Source organism: Drosophila bipectinata, chromosome XR (assembly GCF_030179905.1).
Source record: "Drosophila bipectinata strain 14024-0381.07 chromosome XR, DbipHiC1v2, whole genome shotgun sequence".
Lineage (NCBI taxonomy): Eukaryota > Metazoa > Arthropoda > Insecta > Diptera > Drosophilidae > Drosophila > Drosophila bipectinata.
In genome coordinates, this window is record NC_091735.1 from 24,034,009 (window position 1) to 24,061,968 (window position 27,960).

The window sequence follows — 27,960 nt, forward strand, 5'->3', positions numbered from 1 at the left end:
ACTCATACACACACAGATACACAGATTACATATACATGTATCCATGAGATACAGATACACAAGGATAGGCAGTCGATTGTAGCTACAAGCATAATCGTTGCTTATTGGCAGCTGCTGCCTGGCAGTTCCAAGCGATAAAGATGAAAACGCTGATGGCGCAACTTTGGAGAGAGGATGCCCAAAAAGTGTGAAAGAGATGGGGCTATTAAGAAAATGGTGGGTGAGAGAGATAGAGATAGAGAGAGGTGGCTAAAGGAGGTGTAGCATATTTGCATGCTTTTCAGCGGCATTCTTGCTTTAAGCCAAGTGTGAACAATCAAGCTCTCGAGAGCACTTACTTTAATTCAGATCACAGGATATATGGCCTGTTTCTGTTCTTCCTTTTTCGTGGATTTTTCATTATTTTTAATTTTAAAGCATGCTTTTATGCTTTTAACAGTCGTTGAATTTAAATTAATGACTTAAATAAATTAAAATAATTTTTAAAGCCATTTTCTCGCTTCACTCTCCAAGGAATAAGTCCTTTAAAAATTCCTGGTTGCAAAAAAGTATGCAACACTTTGTGAGCTTGATGAAATTAAAGCAAATTTCGTTGATGGAACAAGAGACACTACCCAGGCCGAGTAACAGACATACAAACGAACACCTGGCTTTCACGTAGCGCTACTCTTTACCCTCCTTCTCCCAAAAAAAAACCCATAGCTTTTATATATGTATATAAAGCATACTTTTAGGCGGACGAACGGCAGAAGCATTTTCACTGTCACATTTAATTGAGTTTGCCTCGTCCTGAGCTTGCGCTAAAAGCAACGTCATTTACGGGCACCCTTACCAAAAATATTCCTCTCATACCGGATGTCCCCTCCCTGTCCCCCCGACCATCTGCCATCGTCTCTGTAAGATGGAACATTTTTAAGATGCCTCAGCTGTGGCTCTCTGTCTAAATTCTCAGCCAGCCCAGCCTTTTCCCACCGACCATCCATCCATCTATTCCATTCATTGTTCTCGCTGGCATCATTTAATTGTCAAAAGACTTGTAAGAAAAAGCAGGGGACTCGGCGTGACATTTGCTGCGAACCAAGCAATTTTTATGACTATTCCCTATATCTATTTCTAAAGAGAAAAAAAAAATAGAAATAAATAAAATACCATAGTCTGGCGAGGCCACCTTTCTAAATGTGACGTCATTAAATTTGCCCCCAAAAGGCGGCACTAAAGATGAAAGACACTCCTCAAGTTGTAATTTCATTCACTTGCCCATCATCATCATCATCGTCGTCGTCGTCGTTTTTTGGTAATACAATAATAATATAATAAATTTTAGAGTAGTGGTCTCTACTACCGGAAAGTTTGTAGGGCCCCGCAGCTACATTCAGCTCAAAAGTAGGCAACACAAAATGCAGCAGAGAAAAACGAGGCAAGCACACACACACACATCTTCATGTCCAGTGCTGGATAACACGATTTGCCAACACTTTTAGTCTTAATTATATTTCTACATAATTTAATTGCAATCTCTTCTGTTTCACACACATGTCTGTGTTGCTTACTTGCCTTAAAGTGCAAAATAAAAAAAAATATATTTCGTTTTTTTTTTTTGTGAATTATGCAAGGGAGGTGGGAGGTGTGGGAGAGTGGGAGGTTGAAGGTTACGTGTGGCAAGTGTGACGTGGCAAGTGGGTTAAGTGTGTTAGCTAAAAATTCATGGCACGACGATAGAGCAAGAGGTTACTGCACTGAAAAATTAGAAAAAATTGAAAAAATAGATAAAAAAATTATCATAAAATATAAAGCTTAAAAGTAGGTTTTAAATAAATTATTTCAGCTTTGTTTTAGGCACCTGTTTTGAATAGTTTTCTTGCAAGTTTTTTTTTTTTTAATAATTTGAATATTTTTCGTGTATTTTGAAAAGCATATTTGACATACATATGCAAATTGCAAAGCCATTAACAACCACACTGTGTTAGTTAGTGTGACCAAGTGTGTATATTTGTAGGCCTCTCCATGTGTGTTGTAAGCTTCGATGTGTATCTGTTTCTATATCTATGTATGCAGTCAATACGTTTTGACACTAATTTGGTCAGCATTTGCATTGAGACTCATTGAAATTGGCATTTCGCTAAAGGCCAACGTCAACATCATCGCATCCCATCATCAACGGCATTATCATGATTTGCATTTCCATTTCCAATCACCACTACTACCATCATCATCATCATCGTTATCATCCTCTAAAAACACAAAAGCCTCAAATTGCAGCTGGGCCAACAAACTGACACATCAGAGACTCTCAGACAGCTGCAGGAAATCATGAATGTCCAGGCCTACGAGTTGGGGTTTCAGGTAGTGGGTGGGGTGAGATTTTGATACTCGCTCTTGGCCGCTCCTGAGGTTTGTTAGCCTGGCCAAAAAGGCAGATGTTTCGCAAAAGGTGTGCTCCCAAAAACTAGCACTGAAAAAAATCGGGAATTGTAAAATATATGAGTTTTCAAATCATTTATTTCAAAGCTTAAAAGTAGGCAATATATTTTTTTGCATTGGCAACTATTTAAGGGCATACTTTAAGGCCATAAACGAGAAATTCCTTTCCAATGTGTAGACAAAATATGAAAAATTCTTTTTCCCCCTTAAGGCCCATTTGCAAATGGTTTTCCATCCAAAAAAAGGAAAAGAAAAAAGGAAAAACTATGCTTTGTATGCGTCTGAGATGGGAAAATCTCATACCCATGCGAAAAGTGCGTAATGAATGCAATTCCTGCAATTTCTCTATGCTGTCTCTCTTCATCTCTGTGTGAAATTGTAATGTTTCCTCCCAAAAAAAAGCCTTAAGTGCAGAAACCCACTGAAGGTTAAAGTTTTTTTTTTTGGCCAAATAACTTTTCTCACTCCGTCATCGGGCACTAAACGCTTTTGACTTTATGCCAGATATTTTATCCATTATGCCATGCATTTTGCTTTAAATACCAAACACTGCCCAGCCATCAGCATCATGAAACTATGCGCATATTTTGAAAGATGTTTTGCATTAAGGATTGTGGGTGGTATATGGTGTGGAGTGGGAGTGTATCCCAGGAGGTTGCAAGTTTTCAGTTGGGGAGTGTGAGTGGCATTATTTATGACGTCGCTGGCAGTGGATATTAGCACTGATGCTGATGATTACGATAGCGATGACTGCCATGATGATGGTGATAATGATGATGATGGGTTGTAGTTTCATCCTATTAATGGTTATAGTTCAGAAACACACACATACACTTCAACAGCACCACCCCTCTTCCTACTTTCCACTTTAAAGTATAAAGCCAAGTGGCTTGAACTAAATTTCAAGTGATGGATGCCAGTTTATGGGTTCAAGTGAGGGCTTAAAGGTTTAAAGGCCTGATGGCAAAGTTATTCCTAATCCATATAATTCACAATCAATTTTCTAGAGTTTCCAGAGAGTTTCTAGTTTTCCGAAACATTAGCTTTTGTGTCTGAAAGTATGCTATGATTTAATGCTTATGGTTTAATTATGAAAAGGATTCCTAAAAGGATTGCATGTTTATTCTTCTTAATGCGCTTTCCCAGCAATTCTCTCTCAGCAATCTGCAATTTTTATCCTTTTTTTTTTTTAGTTTTTTGTAAGAAGCTTCCTTCCTTGTTTGTCCTTTTTTTTTTGTTTTATTTTTTTTGGGTGTCTGCTTCGATTTGGTCAGTATTTTTGGTCCTTTTGTTATCCTTTTTGCTGGCGACGTGCAGTCTGAAAGTTTTTCTTCTTGTTGTCTGACTGGAGGATTCCTATTTCGATTTCTCTCTTTTTTTTATTTTTATATTTTTTGGAAAGCATTTTTATTAATGAAACACTGTGTCAACACTCTCTGCCAGGGAGGGAGTGAGATGGGTGGAAGATAGAAAGAGAGAACACACAAGTACAATGTATAAATATTATGTAAACACGCAAACAATGAAGTGATTTGTTGCTACTTAAATTTAGCCCCCGAGAGGCAAACAACAACAAAAACGAGAAAAAAAAGGGTGGCTGTCGAAAGGGGGGTATGGATGGGGGAATAATGGTTACCGAGATGCTGCACACACACACACACACACAGAGCACAGTCATACTTACAATCTCCTACACATGTTCGTGTATACTTGATATAGTTGAGGTCGTGGTTTTAGGAGCTTTTTGGAATATATTTTTGGTTTATGATTTTATGAAATTTATTAAAAAGGGGTTTTTAAGAAACAAAATTTAGAAGTTCTTAAATTTTTTTAAAATGGTTCTTTAAAATCATTATTATGTGCCTAAAAGAAGGCAAGACATTTTTCAAAAGTTTAGAAAACAGAATCCTTAGATCAGACGATTAATTTTTGTATGAAATAATTTTAGTAAAAATCTGGATAATTTTTAGACAAGACCTCTATTGTTTTTTTTTTTTTTTTATTTTTTTTTTATAAAGATATTAAATAGTTACAGATAGTAATAGAATATATAACTATAGTCACTGTAGTATTTGCCAATGTTAAGATATCAACCAACAATATCTAAAATAATTAAATGGAACATCCTAAAATTGTCAAAACTAATAGCCCATTTTAAGGCGAACTTCCCAGAGATTTTAAAACCACCATATAATCTTCAATACTTTTATTTAAAAAGAAAAAAATTTTTTTATAAGAATATATTTTTTTTTTTAAATATGTTTTTAAATATTTTCCTCAATTATTTTCTTATCCCAAGCTCTGCTAATGCCTTGGCCATGACTGTGAAAGTATGTGCCTAGCAAAAAGTTGAATTAGTTGCAAAAGAAAAGCAGAAAAAGCAACAGAGAGCTGTTTGGATGAGAAAAAAAAATTGAAAGGAAATATTTGTGAATGTATGTAGGTCCTGGCTGGTGTATGTGTGTGTGGGAGTGTGTGTGTGGGAGTGTGTGTGTGAACAGGCGCAGTCGCTGTGAAAATAGAAAGTAGCAAACAGCGCCCAAGGCGCTCCTCGACAGAGAGGGCACTACTTCGTTGAAAAGAGATGGAAAAAAAAGAAAAAAGAAAAAGAAAGAAAAGCGCGCGCCCTGTTTCCAGCTTGTTTGCCAACACTTAGAGAAAAGGGGCCTTGTGGCGGGTATGGTGGTGCGAAAAGCCACAAGAGATGAGCTTCAGGCAATAGAAGGAGGGTACGGTGCAAAGTAGGAGAAAAAAAAAAAGAAATAGAAATAGGGTCCTTAGAAACCAAGGATTCGAAGGCTATTTCCACCTGTGAGCGGCCTTTTCACGCTAGATGGCGCCGCAATTGCAATTGCAATTCTCGCGGCAGAATCGCGCCAGAAAGTTAATGTGATGCCTTAAGTGGAAAGCAATGTAAGTCAGGCTTGAATCTCTGACAGGTTCCCTGATTGAATATGGAGAGCACTAATTGATAACTGACCTCTGACCTTGGCCATGACATTGAGTATTTTGGATTTTGTCATTAAAGAACAAGCTTTCTTTTTTCTATTAACTCACTTAAGTACTTCTCATCTCCGTCTAGAAAATATTTCATTTAATTTAAGGGAATACCTTTTTCAATTTTGTTGCTCAACGCATTTTCTTGTTTATTTTCGTTTTTTTTTTTCAAATTATTTTCCAAGTCTCTCGGAAAACCATGTTTATAAATAGAGAAAACATTTTTGCTGCGCTTAATTCACTTTAGATGCCACTTTCTAGCCAACCATCCACCGACCCACTCACTCTTCACTCCATAAACCTTCTAGCCATATTTCTCCTTCGTGGCAAGTTTTCCTAGCCGCTATTTCTAGTTTTTACCTCGTCTCTGGTTTTACTTTTTCTTTTTTTTTCACTTTTCCCCTATTTTTTTTTTAATGCAATTTGAACAAATTAAAAAGTGGTGCGTGTGCTGTGCAGGTGGCTACTTCATCATCTCCTACCCAGCCAACAGTATTTGTTACGCTTCCTGGTCTCAGTGCTTTATGATAGCTTTAATTAAACGCAATTGAGTTGAGTTTAAAATTGCTCTGAAGTGTACAAAGTGTCATCTTTCAGGGGGTGTTGGCTGGTTGGTGTTGGGAAACTGTTGCAGAACAGCAATGGTGAAAAAGAGTTAATTAAAGTTAGTAGTTTCAGGTGCCAGAGGCGAAAACTAAATTAGAGCAATATTAGTTTAATTAACTACTTTTCAAGCGTTTTGTTAGATTTGTTTCTTTCCCAAACCTGATCCGATTCTCAAGCAGAATACCTTAAACGATTTCTAGATCGATTTGCTACCAATCTGCATCAAAATCGTGAGACAAAATATTTTTTCGATTTTTTGTCCATTTTTCCTGATGGGATCCCTTGAAAATGGGGTTTTCCCCTATAGGGCCCACGGCGATGGCTATATCTTCCCCAATTCTCATCCGATTCTCAAGCGGAGTACCTCAAACGATTTCTGGATCGATTTGCTACCATTCTGCATCAAAATCCCGAGACAAAATATTTTTTAGATTTTTTGTCCATTTTTCCTGATGGGATCCCTTGAAAATGGGGTTTTCCCCTTTAGGGCCCACATTGATGGCTATATCTTCCCCAATTCTCATCCGATTCTCAAGCGGAGTACCTCAAACGATTTCTGGATCGATTTGCTACCAATCTGCATAAAAATCCTGAGACAAAATATTTCTCAGATTTTTTGTCCATTTTTCCTGATGGGATCCCTTGAAAATGGAGTTTTCCCCCATAGAGCCCAGAGGGATGGCTATATCTTCCCCAATTTTCATCCGATTCTCAAGCGGAGTACCTCAAACGATTTCTAGATCGATTTGCTACCAATCTGCATCAAAATCGTGAGACAAAATATTTTTTCGATTTTTGTCCATTTTTTCTGATGGGATCCCTTGAAAATGGGGTTTTCCCCTATAGGGCCCACAGTGATGGCTATATCTTCCCCAATTCTCATCCGATTCTCAAGCGGAGTACCTCAAACGATTTCTGGATCGATTTGCTACAGATCTGCATCAAAATCGTGAGACAAAATATTTTTTAGATTTTTTGTCCATTTTTCCTGATGGGATCCCTTGAAAATGGGGTTTTCCCCTATAGGGCCCACAGTGATGGCTATATCTTCTCCAATTCTTAACCGATTCTCAAGCGGAGTACCTTAAACGATTTCTAGATCGATTTGTCACCATTCTGCATTAAAATACTGAGACAAAATATTTTTTAGATTTTTTGTCATAAATTATAATATATTCTCTAGATTTCTGCTACTTTCTACCATTATTTTTTACACACGGCTATGAAACAACTTAAAAACTGGCAACTTGTTGTGGTCCCTTGTTCCATTCTCTTAACTTTTTTTTTTTTTTTTTTTTTTTGCTCCTGTTAACTAAAGTCCTTCTAATCCTCTAACCCCCCACTATCCATCCCCTGGAACCACAATCTCTCCCATTTTTTTTTTTTTTTTGCAGGGAACTATCTCATTGTTAAATCATTTCAATTATGGGAAAAGTAAAAAGTACCTAGTTAAGGTCAAGGGGGATCCTTTGGAGGGGTCTGGGCGGGAGTGGTGGGTGTGTGGGAGGTATTACTGTACAGTAAAGACCATCATCAGTTGGGTAAGCCGCTCAGACAACAACAACAACAGCAACAATAACAATGTCGTGCAAGGGTCCTTAAGGCTAGATGTTGTTTCTGTTGTAACTGTTGTGTTATCCTATACAATTTCTATACAATCTTCTCTATATTTTTTTTTTCTTACTTATTTCCCTAATAAGGGAATGTTAACAAGGACGAAAAAAAAACTGCTACTCGAGTTGCAAAACCAACAGAATCCACAAAAAAAAAAAAAAAAAAAAGTGCTAGAATAAAAAATAAAAATAAGATAAGAACCTCTGTGCATTGGAAATCCAAGTGGTTCGGCATTATGCTTTTTATCTTTGGGTGTGTGCATGTGTGTGTGCAATAATTGTGCATTGATTATCATAATATTCTCGGCAAAGCCATCAAAATTGCGCATAAAAATCACTCGCAGCGAAGATAGACAGTTTATAGCATTTCGTTTGCGGTTTGCCAGTCAGTCAGTCAGTTGAATAAAAAACATAAACGAAGGCTGTATCAATGCTATTTGTTATGGGGTGTTATGGTTTAAAAATATTAAATAAATATTATATATGAAATGACGAGGGAAGATGAACTTTGGGGTTGGGGGAGGAGTTTAAAGTGGTTAGCCTATGGGAGTTGGTTTGAAAATATTTTTTTAAAGATTATGAAACTAAATACTTGGGGGAACTAGGAACCTGGAACTAAAGCCTTCCCTTTTTTTTTTGTATGTCCTGCCCTGACATCCATTGACCATTGATCCATCATTTTGGGAGGCACGTGTCTGTCAGTTGCAGCCTCTTCTCCAATTTGTTTGTTTTTTTTTTTGCCTTCCTCTCAATGCCGGCCGCCCCTTCTGTCATTTAATGCCTGTCAGCAGAACTTCCGCTTCCGTTCTCATCACATTTCGCATCAACTTTTCTCTCTCAGACATCTCAGCGAAACAAATGCAAATATAGTACAGAATAATAAACAAAAATAAACAAAATCGAAAAACCCCCGAAAATAAATCCAAAAAATTAAACTAATTAAAATGAGGAAATAGTGCAAACAATAAATCCAAATAAAAACAAAATCTCAACCAAAAATGAAAAAATATTAAAAATAAATAGAAGAAACGACAGTGCCAAGATGATAGCCACGCTGTTCATCATCTTTGCATTCATAAGGGCCTTCCCCTGGAGCCGCAAACGAAATCGTCCTGCCCTGGCGTTGACCTTAATGCCCGAGAATGGTGACGAGGATCAGCAGCACGAAGTGCAGGATAACCAGAAAAGGGACAATAACAACCGGCCACGTCCCTCGATCACGCTGGGCAATGGCGACGGAATGCCGCTGTCGTCCAGGACACGTCGCAAGTCCTCCAAGTTCCACGAGGTGACGTTCAGTGGGTCGGTGGGTGGCGGCGACAGTGACGAGATTGTCGAGCCCTCGCCCGGAAAGCGCAACTCCATGAGCACGACGAGTAACTCCAGTTCGGCGCCGTACAGATATCTCAGCAATAGCAGCCGATCCCGAGGATCCCGGGGCGAGTGCCATGAGTACTATCAGCTGCAGCAGCAGCCCTCCTCGTCCCTGTCGAATGGGGGCGGCAGTCGGAGCCGGGGTCTTAGCCAGAGAAGCGACACAATGGCCACCGAGGCCGAGGGCGAGGAGTTCGAGGTGGATCCCATGGACGAGGATGACGAGGACGTGACCTATGACCGCGAAACCGAAGAGTTCTACAGCAACATACAGGATGCCGCCGGCACGGGGTCGAGTGCCAGTCGCAGCAAGAGGTCATCCCTGTTCTCTCGCTCCGATAGCTCCGCCACCACGACCTCCTCCAGTGGTGGGGGCACTTTTACGGGGGGCGGCGGTAAACGTAGATCCGCTGCGTCCATCCTTTCCTCGTCCTTGTGCTCCGATGTGATGGTCAGCGACCGGAGGAGCTCCACGGCGACCGAGTACAGTGTGAGGTCGGCGACGACGGGGAATTCCCAGCGAAGGTCCAGCGGCAGGATCAGGAGATACGTCTCCAGGATGACCATTGCGGGTGCCAGGAGACGCACCACGGGCAGGTAATACTACTCAGGATAGAGCTGAGGTTTCTTTTTAAGGAAATCTATTTTATTTTTTAATTTTTTTTAGAAATACAATCCATTTATTATTAAATTTCTAGTAAAATATTAGTAAATTGCAATAGAACAACTACCACTATGAGCCATTTTCCTGCTGCCACTGCTCGTGCTTGGCCAGAAGCTTCTGGCCCAGAGGACGCACCTGCTTAAAGGCCTTCTCCACGTTGGCTTCGACCAGCGCCTGAGGCTCCTTGGCCGACTGGGTGGTGAGCTTCGTGGCGCATCGCACCCGATGCATGCTGATCTCCTTGCAGGCCAACCGGATCTCATCGCCCGTAAACTGATCCGATATCTTGACCAGACTCTCCAGGAGTTTGGGATTCAGGGAGATACTAGTGCCCAGTAGGCGACTGATCAGGCAACTCCTCTCGGCCGGGTTGGGCAACTGGATGAGTAGTTTCTTCTCGAAACGCCGCAGGAAGGCCTCGTCTATGTCCCACGGCAGATTGGTGCTGGCCAGGACGAAGACGCCCTTCAAAGTGTGCTCCATGCCGTCCAACAGTTGGAGTAACTCATTCTTGAACCTCTTGGAGCTCTCATGATCCGTGGCTCTATCTCGTCTGGAGGTCAGACTCTCGATTTCATCAAAAAATATGACCGAGGGAGCTCTCTTAGCGGCCATGTGAAATAGGACACGCAGGATCTTCTCCGACTCACCCCTCCACTTGCTAACCATAATGCTGGCGGTGATGTTGAAGAACGTCACCTGACCCTGGGTCTCCGAGTAGAGGGCCTTGGCCAACAACGTCTTGCCACTACCAGGCGGGCCGTGGAGCAACAGTGACCTCCACGGCTTCAATCCATGGGCGAATAATTGGGGATACTCTATGGGAGTTATGACGGCTTCTTTGATTAATTCAATGGCCCGCTGATTGCCACAAACATCCGACCACTTGAGCTTGATATCCTCACGCAGAATGGAGGTCTTGACCAGTTCCGCCAGCGACTGCCAGTCCAAGGAGGAGAACAGAGCATCATCGCCGCCCAAGTGCCCGTGCTCGATCTCCCCCACCATTCGATTGAGGTTTGCGGTTTCCATCCCACTCTCGTTGGGTGTTTCCATTTTCTTGATCTGCAAGGAGGCTTCCGGATCATTATTCAGTTTCACAGCCGCCGTGGCAGCTCCCACACTAATATGCCAATTGGCCACCGAGCTCTCCGGTTGCGATGACTTGGTTGCTGGCTTTGGTTCCTGGATTGGGGCCTGCTTTCCCGACTGCTGTGCCTGTGATGGTGCTTGTGGCTTTCCGGTCATTTCCACTTTGATTTTGGGACTCACTTTCTTGAGTATTTTTGGATATTTTCCAAATTTCATGTTGAAGAAGCTGGCATATTCCAGATACATGCCATCCAGATCAATGTTATCGCATAGTTCGAACTCCTCGGTGAGCCGTCCCTCGTTCTTCAGGGCCTCGGCACTCGAGTAGAAGCCATTCTCCACCAGATAGCGATGCATCAGATAGAGGATGTTCCTCCGGCGTGTGCTGAAGTTCCTCACATCCTCGCAGAGAACTTGGGCAGCAGCTGAGGCTGTAACTCCGTATTTGCCTTGGGTCTTAATTTTGAGGCCGTTCCAGGTGCTTTTCTTTGGAAATTTTCCTTTTTTTTCCTGACTTTTCTGAGAAGCAGACTTGTTAACCTTTGAATAGAAAATTCGTAACTACATGTATAGATTCTTGTGTTGTGATGTAGAAAAGTTTGTTGTTTTTTCAGCTCTGGCATTTGTTATATTTCTCTTAGGTAGGGTTGTCATAACGCACTCCATAGAGTTGCCAGGCAACCTAAACAGGAATGTACTATAAAGTTTCTAGGTAACCAGTGGAATGGAAAAAGTGTGTGGTTCTAACGAGGAACTAGAAAGGTTGAGAGAACTTTGACTTTATATTTATATATTATTTTTAAATTTTAAAACTATTTAGTTACTTGTTATTACTTAGTTTTTATATTATATTCATTATTATTATTATTATAAGCTTCGGATTATAGGAGATAAGCTTCGGTTGGGGAGTTTTTCAGGAAGTTCTAGCCAGTACTTTTATAATACCTCTATAATACCTCTTAAAATTAGAACAATCTTAATTATAAGATTCTTATTATAATAAAATAAGTAAATAATTAATATACGATTTTTTTTGATAACCATATGATACCCGGTACTCTTTCTTATCTCTACAAGTATTGTTTGTAGATAGTTTATATAAAATAAAACTCTTTAAAAACTACATTTATTATTTAAGCTCTCACAAAAAAGTATTATATTAAATATTTAAATTAATATTTTCCCAAAATCCACCCTGATTTCTTTAAGTCTTACCAAAATGTTGGCCAACTAACCTAAACCTAAACCTAAACCTAAACCTAAACCAATTTGCTATTCCACGCCAATTTGCTTTATCTCTGACGGCCAAACAATTGAGCCCCTCAATTGGTTAGTGCGCCTAATTGTTCGTTGTGCATTTCTCCTCCACCCCATTCACCACCACCCAGTAACACACACCCAGTGTTGACCCCTGACCTCCCATTACCGCCCCCCCCACCAACCCGGTTAAAATTGTTGCCAAGAGCTCACAACATGCTCAATTTGGCCAGAGATGACGGCGACAGCTGCTGCAGCCTGCGATGGTTAATCAAATGCACGACTACGACTACGACTACGATGACGGCGATGCAATGAAATGAAAATCAGCGGATCCTGGCCGCACACACACTCACACAGAGATATATGTATATTGCATATATAGGTGCCACGCCCACTCCCACTCAGGTGAAATTATGCAACATGCTTGTGCAGATTCAACGCCCCTGCCCTGTCCTGTCCTGCCTGACTGTCCCTGCCTGCCTCTCTCAGTTTTCGCATTTTCCCATTTTGTCAGCCATCCATCCATTTCACCTTGCCTTAAAAAACATTAACACAAGCAAGGCTAACAGAACTGGGTGGCTGGGTGGTAGTTGTGCACTGAGAAAAATAAGGGGATATTATAAGAAAAATTAGGCTTATTGGAGAAATATTTGAGATTTATATTCTTGAATCTTAAGGGTGTGTTTCAGTAACTATAGAATAAATATTACTACTTTTAAAGTAGAGGCTTACAATCTTTGTTGAAATTTTATATAGGTTTTTAAAAAAAAGATTTAATTAATAAAATAAATAAATTATTGATTTTAAAATCTTTCGTAATTAATTGATATTTTTTTTAAAACAAAAATCTTTTCAGTTATAAGGCTATATACTAATATATATACTAATATATACTAATCAAAATATCTAGAAATATTACATAAAATACGAATAAAACGAAATGGATTTTTTTTTTTAATATTTTTAAATAGGTATCTTTACATCTCTAATGCATACAAATTGCATCTATGATACATACTTCTGCAATATAAATAAATATTATAAATATATATAGATAAATACTAGATAGCTCTTTAACTTTAATAATACCTCTACAATCTTATACTACAAAATACCTTTCATATACAATACATACCTATACTCATCATATAATACCTTCTATAAGAACAAAATGTATAAATACATATTCTAAAATTCAAAAATAGTAATAATCCTAATCCATATCCTAGACAATATTTGAAACATAGTTTCTTAATATATAGTTTCTATATTTAGGATCTTTTCATATAACCCACTTAGCTTTCAGGATAGGATATCAATAGAATACCCCTATTTTTTAATAGTGTCGTTGTTTTTTTTTGTGAAATGTGCCCATTTCATTTCGTTTCGCAATTTTAATTTAGTTTTTTTTCTTCCATTTTTTTTTTTATTTTTTTTTATTTTTTGTAACCCCACTACTGGCCCCACATCTTTCATCATCATCCAAGCTCCATGGCAGTCAGTCTCAGGCTTTTGTTAATGGCCTTGTGACAGTTTTTTACCTCCCCCTCCCTCCTCTCAACCATTCACACCCCCACCCGACCTACCGGCCCACCTCTTCTTCTTCATCTTTGCACACACACACACTCAGAGTTGCAATCGGTTGTTCTGTCTCTTTCGGTAGAATTTTCCTTTTGGTTTTCTGAGCTTCTGCTTTGGATTTTTGGTTATTTTCGGTATTTTTTTTTTTTCAAATTCTTTTTGGTTTTTGGGGTTTCCATTTGGCTCACTCAAGGTTTTTCTCGGCTAACGGTATTCAAGTCTGTTTGTGTCTGTGAAAAGGAGAGGGGTGAGAAGGCCACTTACCACTTGGCCTCGAGAGCGAGAGAGATAACCTGTGACTGGTATTCAAATACGTGACGAATTCCTCTTAAGAATCTTAAGGGTTTTCTTGTATTTTTTCAGAATAGGAATACCAAATATAGGTGACTGAATGAGAGGGAGTGATTAATGAATCGAGTAAATGAATGCACATTTTTTTCTTCAAAAAGTACTAGAGAATTATATTAAATTTTAGGTCTTAAGAGAATAGATTGTCTTTAAAAACCAATTCCCTTAAAATCCCTAAAAATGTCGAACTTTCTCAAATTTATTTTTCCCCCAAAAGAACCATGTTTTTCAATTTTGTTTTTCTTTAGTTTTTCCTTTTCATCAGCTTTTCACAGCTATTTCCCACACACGCACACACTCATCCTCACACAGACGCTCATTAAGTGTATATATATGTGTATGTGTGTAGTCCTGCGGGTGTGAGTGAGTTGCGAGTTTAACAAACTAATTAAGTTGGTGCTGGGCGTTGAGCTTAGCTGAAAAGTCTTTCTGCGAAAAAAAAAGAAAAAAGGGCCAACCTTTTGTCTCGTACAAACAGAAATGACAATACACCAAAACAGACTCTGAAAGAAAATTTAGAGAATTTTGAGAAATATAGGAAAAATATATAATAAAATATAACATGATAATTAATATTTTAGTTTTTAATTTGATTAATTTATAATATTTCTTGAGGTTTTTAAATTATTTTTAAAAATATGCTGAAAAGTAGGCTATGAAAATTTTTTATTCGAATTTTAGTTTTTATTAAGCCTCTAGAATCTAGACAGAATCTAGAATATTGCAAGAAAAAAATCTAGAAAAATAAAATTTTCAAAAAAAGTTTTAATTTTAGTTAATAACTAACTCTTGCTTACTTTCTTGTAAAAATATTTTCTCTTGTTAAATCTTAGCCACAAATTTTTTTCAGTGCTCCCCTCACTCACACGCTGACTCATGCAAGCACACAACGAACACACTTACACACACACACACACAATCAGCATGCGTCGTTCATTTATTTGCACATATAATTAGGCGCATGAAGAGCTGCCGTCGGGCATGCTTCCGTTCTGCCCCTCCTCCACCTTCCACCTCTGCCTGCCTTCGGCCCTCTTCCTGTCTAATTCCTTCTTCTTCTGTTGCTGCTTTCCTTCGCCTTTAAGCCACCGCACACCTTCCCTACCCCAACCTCCAACAACAACAATGCCAGTCTTCCGGTTTGAGCTTCGGCTCGAGTGCGACTGCCACTGCGACTGTATGTGGCTTAAAGCACGTCACGGCTTAAATGAAGGAGAAGCCACTCATCCCTAACGGCCCAGCCCTCGCAGTTAGTCAGGATATCCCTCTCTACGTCTGTGTGTGTGTGTGAGGGTTTGTGAAAGTATGTGTGTGTGGTGTGCCGCCTGCAAGTATGCAACAAGAAATCAAGAAAAGTAGACTAGGTTTGAATAAAAAACAATTAAATAAAAAAATCATAGCGTATAGAGGGGTTAGTATTAATATTTTTAAAATATTCTTAGTAAAATAAGATGAACAACTAAATATTTAAAATTCTCTCAGAGGATAAAAATATATTTAAAATCCTTTACAGAAGGCACTCTACTCTAAAATGCAAATAATAATTATATAAAATATTTTCCCAAGAATTTGAATTTAATTTGAATTAGAACTAGAATTAGGAAGATTTAGAACTAGAATTAGAAAATTAGAAACAAAAATGAGAAATATAGAAAAGTATAACATAGCCCAGAAAATAAAAAATATAAACTAGAATAAACCTAAAAAGGTATTAAAGAAATAAACTGACTTGCAAAGATATATGTATGGTTCTCTAAATTTTCTTTTTATTTTTTTTTAAGTCTTCAAGCAAGTCTTGTGTTTGGGTTTGTTAACTCAAAGTTGAGTGGCATTTGCCACGCCCCCCATGGCGTCCTAAGTTGCCACCGTTGGGTGTCTGTTTAAAATTCAATTGAATCTCGTGTTTCTTTAAGTGCCACTTGCTTGGTTACTTTTTGTTATTTTTGTTTTTATATATAATATTTTTTTTTTTGTAAAAAATTGCAACTTTGCGAATTTCATGGCACTGGACATGGAGCAGTATCCATCTCTTTCACTGGGCACTTTATCCATCTCTTTCGCCACAGAGAATTATTGTCTTACTCGCTTATCTTTTGTTTTTATTTCTTTTTCTCTCTTTTTTTTTTAAAGCTTTTTCTGCTTTGTTTTATTTTTTATAATTTTTTTTTTTTTCAGTTTTGTTTGGGTTTTTTGTTGTTGTATTTTTTTGTCCACTGCTTTTGACAGGACGCTTTATGAGTTTGAGTGCTGTTTTTTGTACTCATTGTTGTAGTTGTTGTTATTGTTTTTGTTGTTGTGTATTTTGTGAGTGTTAAGACAGGTCCTTGGAATGTCAGGATAAGAAGGCGCCAAGTATTCGTTGACTTTGAAGGAAATGAATGCTGCATTCATTGCAAAAAGTCCTCTTAAAAAGTAACAATAAATAATAATTCGAGTTGAAGGAATACATTGTTAAGGATTTTAAGTCTTTTGTTTTTATAGTTTTGAGGTTGAGAGAGGGGTTTTAAAGTAAGTAATTAAATATATTTCATAGATAATAGCTCTTAATAATTTTTAGAAACTAGTATTATAGTACTTTTTAGGTCTTAAAATATTTTTACGAATTTAGTATTTTAGAATAAGAATAATAGTATCTTAAAGTATTTCGAAATCTTCAAAAATATATACCATCAAAACAAAGTTCTATTTTCTAAAAACAATAAAATAGAGTGTCCATAGCACTATAACCAAATACAAACAAAAAGGCAAATGGATAGTGGAAACAGGCCAAAAAAAAATATATAGCAACAAGAAAAAAAAGACTGGAAACTGAAACTAAAAACTGTTTGGCTGCTGTTGCCATAACTTTTGCTGAAAAGCGCCACAAAGTAAGACGGGAGAAAACTGGCGACATTGTTGCTCATACCCAGCCACCCCCTCATGGCCGCCCACTATTGCCAACCACCCTACTACCCACAGCCCAGACCTCCCCAAAAAAACACCAAAAAGAAACAGAAACAGTAGCAACAAGCGGCAACAACTTTGTGCCAAGTTTACTTAATGACCCCGATATAAATTTTACTTAAAACATCATTTTTCTTTACGACTTTTCTTCAACGGCAGCGGCACAACCACCCGTTGTTTCTTCGAGGGGGTGAGGGGAGAGGTGCCAGGGGTAGGTCCTGGGGGGTGGTGTCCAGGATACAGGACCAGCTGTGGGTCTTAAGAAAGTTGTGCGTCTAACGAATTTTGTACTTCTTCGATTGCGAAACCGAGTTCGAACTAGAATGTCAATGAACTTTTACGATTTTTATTTTAAATAAATGTTTATATTTTTATAAAAAAAACTTAAATCATTTCTAAGCCAAAACTATCTACCAATTAAACTTGCAACTCTAGAAAACCACTTTAACAAAAATAATCTTCAAAAAAAAAATAAAAGAAAACGAAAGAAAGCAACGCCATCTAGCGGCAAATTGGAGCACCCAATGTCAGTCATGATGTCCTGGCAGTTTTATGAAAGTTTCTTTTTCCACTAACTCACTTTTTTAGTATTAAAAAAAAAAAGTAAAAACTTCAGGGTCCATGGTCTACAATTGACTAAACTTTCCTTTTACATTTTTCGAGCAGAGTGGAGTGACTTTTGCTTTTCTTATATTTTTTCTTTTTTTTTTTTTTTTTTTTTTTAAAGACTTGTTACTGGAATTCCTTTTTTTTTTTTTTTTTTTTTTTTTTTTTGGGCAGCCAGAGAAACTTTTTGCCGCAGACAAGTGAGCAGAAAAAAAAAGGCAAACGCAAAAGATGTCTAACGAAATGAAACTTTAAAAAGCGCCTTGTTAGGCGCGCTTCCGTTTCCGGTGGCATTTCTGTCATATTTTCGTTCTTTTTTTCAGAGGGTGGTACTTATTATTTTTTTTTTTGGAAGAGCTCAGGAGAACAAAACTTTGACAGCTAATCTGGTAAATATTTTAATCCCAAAAGGCTGTCAGTTTAAGCTTTTGGGTATAATTCTCGTATTTTTTGTTTGTGTCATAATTTAATGTAATTATTACATTTTGGGCAAAGCAATGGTTTTGGTTAAAGTTTTGAAGGGATTTTAGGAGTTAAGGTTTTTGGGGGAAGTTCTAAGAAATAGTTGGCACTGCGGAATAGAAATTTTTAAAGATAAAGTTCACAGAAAAAAGAGTACAGAATTTGTTTGAAATTCTTAAAAAAAAAAAATGTATTAAAGGCTTAAAGAATATTTTCACATATAACAGATATTTGGGTTCTATTTTTCAGGTTACTAAAAATATTTAAAATACTATTTTGTAATAATACATAAAATAAAAAAAAATATTTTTCTCACCAAAAACTTCTTAAATATATAATTTACATATCTCAATGCTTATTTTAATTATTTATTTTATTTTTATTCCAGTTTCGATGTAGAAAATGGCCAAGGCGCTCGATCACCGCTCGAGGGCGGCTCACCCAGCGCCGGTCTGGTTCTCCAGAATTTGCCGCAGCGTCGCGAATCATTTCTATATCGATCCGATTCCGATTTCGAGATGTCGCCCAAGTCCATGTCCCGAAACTCAAGCATCGCTAGTGAAAGGTAAGTGTTCTCAATTATTTCATTCTTTATTATATTATTTTATTATAATGAAACGAAAAGCAAATCAAGATAAAATACCAAGGGCTGTGCTGAAAAGGCTGTAATTTGATTTTATTTCTTTTCTCCCCCCTCTGGAATTTTCTCTCTACTAAGTGTGCCCAACTTCCCTATAATGGTTATGTTCTGGCCATTTTCAACACCTTTTTCATGTTTCTTTATTCTTCTTCTTCTTAGTTTTTCATACTTTGTTGTGTAATTTCCCTTTATTTATTTTTTTCGGGAGAAGTATCCTTGATCCTTGAAAGGAAAACACAAATTCATGTTATTTTGTGATGTTTATTCTGCTCTTCAACTCTAATATTTTTCTAAGTGTCTTTCTCTTTCTCATTATCTATCTATCTCTTTCTGTCTGCTTCTCTTAATTCTTAATAAAAGATATTTTTTATTTTTTTTTTTAAATAATTTATTGTATTTTTTTAAAGTTTTTCCCTTTGGCCATATAAACCCTTTAACGTTGAAACTCAACACACATTGTTCAGATATTTGAACAATTTAAGAAGGCATATGGCAGAAGGATCAAGTGAGGAAAATGCTGGAAAATGCAGGAGAGGGGTGGACCGTAGGAAAATGCAGGAAAAGCGGGTGACTTTCAAAGTGGAAATGGTTGCAAAATTCCTGAAGCACACATGCGAGAAGTGCAACAACTTTTTCTCTGGCATCTCTGGCTTCTTCTCCTCCTTAGATTTTCTCTGGGTTTTCCCAACCTTCCCTCAAAGCCGCCCCCTCACTGCCTCACTTTTCCTCTGATTTTCCACCCTCCCCTCCCTTTGTCTGTCTCTTTGTCACTCTTTGGAATTGCTGTGACTTTGCTAAAGGCTTACTGTGGTTTCATTCCCACCAGCTCCTGCCACTTTCTCTTCATCGTCAGCCACGCCTCCTTTCACTTTGCTACTCACCCACTTGCCACTGCCCCTCGGGCCAATCCCCCCCTATTGACAAAATATGCAAAATCCTGGCTGCACCATGAGAAAAATAATTGTTTTTCAATTAATAGTTTGAAGTAGCGCTTCAAGTCATTAGAACAACAGAATCCCGCACAGCTCAAGCTAATTAGTTTTAAATGCTGATACGCTTATACTTTTTAGACGGGAAAAGTTTAGAGAGAAGGATTTCATTTTCTTGTTTTATTGAATAATTAAATTTTATAAAAAATAGTGACTATTTTGATTCGAAACTAAGTTATTTCTTTGGGGTTATTGATGTATTATGAAGTATATTTCAAATTGAAGCGGATATTTGTATTAATGAATTTTGAATTAAATTTTTAAATTTAGTTTCTATATTTTTATTTAATTTCTTTGCTTAATTTATCACATTTTTTTTGTCTCTCTTTATCGTCCTTCCTAGCCCGTAGGCTCAACTTCAATTAGTCAGTCCCGGATGGCAGTAACCCCCTTTGGAAAAACAAACACAAAGACCCCCCTTGAAAAATCCGCTCATTACACATGCATGGCCAAAAACGCGTTATGTAACACTGAGGCCGGAAATGCAATTTTTTTTTTTTCTTGCCCCTGTGCGCCATTTTGTTTTTGTTTCGTGGGGCATGTTGCTGTTGGTGTGTGTGTGTTGGTATTATTTTTTTTTGGCAAGTCTCTCTGTGTTTTTGAGTGCAGCGCCCTGCCTTTCTAATTTTTTTTTCCTTTTTTTATGCGTTTTTGGCAGCGTCAATGGGGCCAACACATACACAACCATACACACACTGACTCAAATATTATGCACAAAAACAATAACACCTAATTACACATGCAACAGCAACAACAACAACCCAAAGAGAGGCTGTTCATGATCATCAAAATGCAAAAAAAACTGAAAATATAGATGAGTTTTTGGCGGATGATGAGAAAAGTGGGCGTTAAGTGGAAAATTCGACAAAAAAGGGGTGGGGCTGAGAGAGCGTTTGGCAAAATATTTACATTTTTACAGCGCCAAAAGTGACTGCCCCTCTCTCTCCTCCTATACACTCTCCTCTATTTTTGCCCTTTTTTTTTTTTGAAATATAGATCGCAAATTATAGATATATGTAAACGAGAGTACATCTTCAAAAGACCATAGACGATGAAATTTTTGCCATGATTAGTAAATAATGGAATATATGTATAGGTATTTGGTGAAAAATGCATTTTAAGAGCTGAGGAAATGAAAACACCTAAGCTTTATTGTTTATTAAAGACCACGAAGATTTTGGAGGGAAAACTCAATCATAGGATTTGTGATTTATGGATTTGATGGGGAATATAATGGAAAAGATTATTTAGAAGAGGGGGTTCCATCGAAATACAAGTTTTGGGGTGATTTTTAACTAGTTTGAGTGAGAGATTACTCCCTTAGTATGATATTTTAAATAAAGTTTGTGTTAATTTTTTTAAAAAGTCCTTTTTTTTGGAGGGAGGAGTCCAAAACAAAAACTCTTTTAACTGAAAGCTTATTTTTTATTAATTTTTTTTTTTTTTTTTTTTTATAATATTTTAATTTACTTATTTTGTTGTTGTTGAAAGCCGGCTCCCGTTACGGTCAAATTCAAATGTTTTTGGCAGGCGACAGCATCGCAATTTGCATTTGTCCGTCGCCATCGCCATCGCCATCGTTGGAAGCCAAAAACTTTTGTCTGCCTTCAAAGTTTTTGGGCCTGCCAAACTGTCCACCTCACCTCCTGCCCTCTAGCGGAGGGTGGGTGGCTTTCCACCAATAACCCCTATAGCAAAGCTATAGCCCCTTTCCATAAAATAGAAGAAATCTCTACCTTTCAGCGCACGCTGCGTTTGCTTTCAATCAACTTGGAATATTTCTTGGGGCCTGCCACTTTCAAACAATGTTCTTGATGAGCTGTCAATTACAAACACACACACACACACACATCTACTAAATACCCATAGTCTTGCTCTATTTAATACACTAAAAGAAAAATATAGGAGGGGTAGATGCCTGAGAAAAGCCATAACTTTGAGTGACGACCAAGTTTTTGTGGGTGAGCCGAAGAAATCATAAAGATTTCAACACTAATAACAAATAATTAGCCGACTGTCTGAGGCTGTCTCATAACGAGAGAGAACCACCCCCTCGCCACCCAAAGAATGTATACTGTGTAAATGTCAAGGTCGTCATTTGAGCAAAACAACTCACAATTAGTCATAATATTTTGTTCCCGGGATGTTCCTTCTCACATTTTTGGACAGCCTACCTCCCAATCTCCACACCCCCCAGGCACCCAATCCCTGAAAATAATCATAACAACAATAATAGATGCAGTTAAGTGGAATGTTTTTCTCAAAAAACAAAAAAAATATGGATATATATATTTGTATATAATGTGGGAATACTTTTAGTAGGTATAGGATTACGTATTCTTGGGAAAGGCCTACAAGGAAAATAGATTTCTGTCAACAAGAGGCCGCTATTTCGGGTAAAAGCTATTTTACAAGTATTCTAGTATTTAATTACTTACCAGGAAAATGTCACAATTTTTTTTATAATTTTCTTTGATCCTCAAGAGATACATTAACAGGTATTAGATATTATTTCTTTAATTTTACGAAGTTTCTTTAGAAATGATAGATATTTTTCTATTTTTTCTAATGGAACCCCTTGCAAAGAACAGGACCACGTATAGGGTTCTTAAGGATATCTATATTGTTGTCAATTTTGATCCGATTTTCATAGGGAATGCCTTAAAAAATTTGTTGATCCAATCCCCTGAAAATCTACTTCGAAAATGTAGAATGTAAAAATTTTCTATAGATATTTTTTATAATTTTAGTTTTTTGTTTTGAAAATAATCAGCTATCTGAGACTTTTGTACTCCAGACCGGGCATTAATTTAGCCGCAAACTGTGTCAGGTGCTGGCTCGATAAAGTTTTACTGCCCCACAGCCAGCCCCTCTGCCCTCTCATGCCATGCAAATGGCAATTCCTTTGGCCATTCATCCTGCCACCGAAGCCAGCCATCCAACCAAACAGTGTGGAAGTTGAAATTGTTGCTGCAACTTGTGTGTCGCCATTAATTCCAAAACTGAAGGCAAGCAATGGCAGCAGAATGGAAATTGGATTCCAAAGTCTCGCCATTGAAGGAATTGCACATTAAGTGGGGAAAGGCAAGGAAAGGAAGCAGGAGGTGGAATCCTTTTAATTGAGTTGCCAGGACTTCTTCTTCATCTGTTCTCGGTTTTTTGGGGGTTTGGGTTCCGTTTCGAGTTCGAGTTCGTTTTGGTTAAATTGCATCAGTTGTGTGTGTGTCCCCAAGCTGATTGCGGGTTAGTTTTTGAGCTTCTCGGGTTAACTGGCGGGTTAAGCGGGTCGAGCGGGTTATAGAGGAGGGTATGCTTGGCATGGGTTAAGTGGAGTCGAGTGGGATTGAGTGCGGCTGAGTGGGTTAAGTGAGGTGTTGGCCAAATTAAGTGAGGTTATCTCTGATACGGAAAGTGTTAGAAATATAGTGTTAAATAGCAGTTTAGTGGCTTTGGGTTTATTGAGTTATTGGGTTTAAGATTAGAAAATTTTAATACCTCTTACCTTTTAAAGCTTCTATTAAATTTAAGTTATATAATTAAATAGAAAAACCCAACTTGATTGACTTGACCATCTAGAATTACATAAAGCCCCCCCTTCTCCATTTCTGCATTTCTGCTTGGCTTCTCAATGACATTTCCACAGAGCCTTCTCTAAATGCAAGAGACAAATGGGCGGCGGCGTCGGCAATGTCTGCTGCCAAATGGGGGGCGTGCCTGGCGGGGAGGGTGGTGGTTGGCCATGTCCTTAAATGTCAACACTTCAACTTCGACTTTTTGTGGCAGTCGGCGTTAGCCTTTCTGTTTTCTGGTATTTTTTTTTTTGCGAGTTTCCAGAGCGCTCTGTTTTCTATTCTCGATTTGTTTGTTTCTTTGTCTGTCTGACTGTCTGTCTGTCGGTTGTGACGTACGCTATAGGAATGACGTCACGATTTGCCAGATTTGCACTGATCTATGTGGCGGGGTCATTGTCTGCGTCAGCGAAAGTCCCAGCCGGGGGTTGCCGACATCCCACCCAGCCACCATCTACAACCAGTCAGTCAACCACCCTCCCTCCCAAAAACCCCACTTTTCAACCCCTCCGATTTGGCACGTGACGCATCAATTAGGTTCTCAGGGAAATATACACTGGGAAAATTTATATTTAGAATTATTTTAGGGATTACAAAAAAGGGGGCTTATGGAATATTTTTTAAATTATTTTTATAGTTTATACTTTATTATAAATATTTTATACATCTTAAAAATAAAAATTAAGTATATGTAAAAAAAAAGCTATAGATCCTTATGGCCAAAAGTCCTTAGATTAAATACTCAAAAAAATATAATTAAAAAAAAAAAACTGAAATTAAATCTAAAGCTAACTTTTAATTGTTTTCCTTATGTTGTGTATTATTTTAGTTCCACTCTGGCCCTCTACCTTTCTACCTCTTATCTTGTATCCTCTTGTTATTTGTTAGCTACGCTACTCTTAACCCTCTACAACCTCTTTACATCTTCCCCCAATCTATATCCTCTATATATAACTTAGTGATCTTATGATTGTTGTCTGTATTATCGTTGTTTATTAAGATTGTAACCCTTTTTCCAGGTTTAAAGAACAGGAAGCCTCTATACTCGTTGACCGATCGTACGTATGCCGAGAGATCTGATTCTACCCAAGTCGCTATCTCTCTCTATCTATCTATCTAGCTATCTATCTATCTCTATCTATGATATCTAACTATCTCTATCGTTATGTCTTGTTTGCCTGTCTCTTGTATCTTGATTGTTGTTGTCGTTTTTGTCCCTGTCGCCCTGCATGTGGTGTTTATTAAAAAATTATTCTACAAAACTTTATCATTATTTTTTAAGTTTTGCATGATATTATATCTTTACTCTACAACAGGGGTTATAATATATTTTAATAATATAAAACGGGTAAGTTTCTTTTTTTCTGGGGTTTTTCTGAAAATATTTTAAATAATTTATAAACATGTCTGCTACTTCTGCTAGTTCACTGAACTCTGAACTTTTTCTTGAAAATAAAATAGAACTTGAATCATCATCATGGCAACATCTTATGCATCCATCCTCCTCACATGCTGGCCATATCTGTTGAGTCATTCCGATTTGTTTTTCGAGAGTCACGAGTTTGTCAGAACACGACCTGAGGAATTTCTCACATCGTATGACGAACAAGATTTAAGAATTATTGAATGCAGGCCAAGCTAATTTAAATTTTGAAAAACATTTCCTATTTCCTGTCGCCAAGTGCCAAGGCAAACACACCGCAAAAATCTCTGAACATAAACAAGAAAAAAAAAATAAATTAAACGAAATAATTGCTGACAGAAGTCAATCAAGGGGAACTCCCGCTGCTTCTGCTGCCCCCAAAAAAGTTGCCACATGCAGTGTGCCATCTTGCCATTGCCCGTCCGTACACCGGGGCGTATACGTAACGTACGTTATTCATACGCAGCGTGACACCCAAGAAGAAAATCTGGCACAAACACACACATCAAAATCAAAATAAAACCAAAAACCCCAAAACCATAAAATATATGGCTCAAGTAGTGGAATTCTACTCTGCACTTCTCCTCTGGTCTTTAACTGCGCTTCAACTAAATAATATACAATTTTTCCCGTGCATTAAATTTTCGCTCAGCGCCTCAATTGCCTAAAGTGTGAGTGCCTGAATATGATTCCCAAGTGCTATATATGTATGTATGTATGTATATATGCATCTACAAGTACATATATAGTATATACATATATAAGTGAGCATTCGTCGTGATTGCGGGCACATAATTTTAGCTTTAATATACACATGTGCATCTTCTATATAAGTACCTTACATATATATTTTTATACATATATGTATATGAAAATGCATTGCACATTGCAGATTTGTCATTCACACCCAGAAGCAGCAGCAGCAAGTAGAAAAAAAAATAAAATAAAATAGAAAAATCTCTTTTTATAGCACAAAAGTACGTGGCATGGAAATGGCAGACGAAAAAAAAAAAAATGAAAATTGAGGCTGAGGGAAAATGGAAAATGGCTGTGCCGAGCGAAAAGTGAAATGCAAATTAACTGCTTTAATATCGGGCTTGTCGAGGAAAGTGCAGTCTTCCATGCTGTGGCCAAGAGAATTGGTCTCGGAATATAAACTGCTATCTCAAGATATATATATCTCATAGATATATACTATTTAAATTCATTTGTAAATATATCGAAATATGTCTAAAAATGTCAAACATTTCTACCCCTAACTTTTGAAAAAAAAAACACATGTATGTTGAGAAAACACTTTGAATTATTTGACCACAACAAGCTTCTATCCTCCATCCACACCCCCAAAAAACGCTTCTCTCTTAGGGTTAAGCCATGCAAAAGCTCTTTTCAGCTTCAAGTCCGTTTATTAGACATTTTAATGGACATTTTAAATTGTTATAGTTGACTAGTTCTCAAGGCAGCTTATTCGAAATGTGGTCAGCAACTGTTTGATTGCATAAATCCCATAAATCTTCTCTCCTGGGCAGCTGCAGTCGCAGACTTAGTTGCCGGCCCAGTGTTTTCTGACTCAGATTCTGATTCGGATTGTTGTCCGAAATATTCCAAAAAATATTCCCAGACAAACGAACGACTTTATGGATTGTAATGACAACAATCACTTGAGTCAATGCGTTAAATGGTGCACTTTGTTGACCTAAAATCTCTGCTCGGTGAGAGGAGAAATCACAAACATAAACAGAATCATTAGGAATTTTTGGGTTCACGGTGCGTATGAGTAATGTGTAATGGGAGATATGCTTTAAGTAAAACTAAGAGGTTTAATAAAAAAAATGTATAAAATTATAAATATAATATTAAACAAATGTATGATAATGATTTAAAGAATTAAATGAATTAAAAAAACAAAAATTTCATCAGTGAATGTATGTCACACACTGCGTATGCTTAATATCTACCCAAGTGCCCTTCTGCAATTAAAAGCTTCAAGCCAAAAACTAGATTATTAATAGACTTTCCTCATAATAATAGCTCTTTCTCTACTCTCTCTCTCTATCCATATCTATCGATAGAAATGAATGAGAGCCAGAAACTCGCGCATTTTTCTTCCAACAAGCTAAAGATATTAAAATAATTGCCGTATTTAAAAATTGATGTGCTCGCTTCGTAGTTTTCTTATGTTTTTATTTTTTTCGTTGACGCTAATGAGCGTTAATCAAACGCCAACAGCTGCAGCAGCAGAAGCACCAACAACAACAACAACAAAATAATAATACTAACAAGAAGCAAAAGCAACAAAAACAATCATCGAAGTGCCAACTAAAATGCCAATTGAAGGCAAACAGAAAGAGAGGGCCACAGCCTTCGTGGAGGCGGGTGAAAGAGCAGGGGAGAGTTGGAGAATTTATTAAACATTAGCGTAGGTAAGTGAGGTGAATGCTGCGAGAAAGCAGTGACGGGGTCTAGAGGGAATCGAAATACGAAAAAAAGTGAGGGGGGCAGGCATTGCAAATGAAAATAAAATTAAAAAAAAAAAAAAAAAATAAAATAAAATAAAAATTGTGTCTTAACCAAAACGAACTTTCGACACGATTCGGAATAATCACAATTATAATGATCTATATAATAATGATGATGATATGCCAGGCAAGGACACCGTAGAGTAGGCCAACAGGGTGTTCTTGATATTACAATGCATTCAAAGAAATATATAGAAAAGAAATTTAGTCAAGAAAGTGAAATATTAATGCCTAAAAAATAATATAACCTAAAAGAAATAATATTTTACAATTTATTAAAATTGTCCCTTCTCCTCGTTTCTAATAGACAGTACCTTCTAAGAGCGCCCTTCTCCACGCTTCTCATAAACTTAAAGCTAATAAAATAAACAAAATAGTAAACCTTTTAAAACTTAATTTTATTATTTGAAAATTCTTAAAGTTAATATATAGTTTCCATCTTAAACGATTGAAAAAATTTCAGGTGAGCCTGTCTAGTTATAAAAACAAATTAGTTGAAACTTGATAGACAGTTATAGACCTATTTTATTCCAACTTATTGCGTTTTTCGAGCCGTAAACCAAACACTTTAGTTACTTGTTTAGTTTTCGCTACTAGTTTTTCACAATTCAAAGCTTTAACTTAATAGTTTTGAGAGGAATAGTAACCCTGTATTTGAATAATTGAGCAAATGTTGTTCATGTTTAGGTTGTTTTTGTTGCTGCTGCGGCGACGCCTGATGAAGATGAAAAGCAAGCAAAAATCTTACGCGCGCAAAAAAAAAAAAATGAAATAAAAATAAAAATAAAAAGAAATACTTACACACACACGCGTATAAAAGCAGCAATGAAAATGACATACACACGCGAGTAGA

General features: G+C 37.3%; 2 protein-coding genes across 13 annotated transcripts in view; one reads left to right on the forward strand and one right to left on the reverse strand.

Annotated features, from left to right (window-relative positions):
* Nucleotides 1–27,960, forward strand: part of dnc (phosphodiesterase dunce) — a 201,733-nt gene that overhangs the window by 153,994 nt on the left and 19,779 nt on the right. For 5 of the 12 annotated variants that reach the window (XM_043213196.2, XM_043213195.2, XM_070283066.1 and 2 more), the window contains 2 exons: nt 18,356–18,532; nt 24,185–24,223. In XM_043213196.2, coding sequence (XP_043069131.1) covers nt 18,356–18,532; nt 24,185–24,223 — 216 coding nt within the window. Of the gene's footprint in view, nt 1–8,478; nt 9,609–18,355; nt 18,533–24,184; nt 24,224–27,960 lie in introns of all 12 variants that reach the window. The other 7 variants (XM_043213201.2, XM_070283068.1, XM_070283069.1 and 4 more) reach the window with 3 other exon arrangements.
* Nucleotides 9,688–14,834, reverse strand: LOC108133993 (katanin p60 ATPase-containing subunit A-like 2). The gene is made up of 2 exons (XM_043212918.2): nt 14,823–14,834; nt 9,688–11,328 (listed from the first exon to the last, which is right to left on the reverse strand). The coding sequence occupies exons 1-2, from the start codon at nt 14,832–14,834 to the stop codon at nt 9,745–9,747; spliced, it is 1,596 nt and encodes a 531-aa protein (XP_043068853.1). The 3' UTR covers nt 9,688–9,744.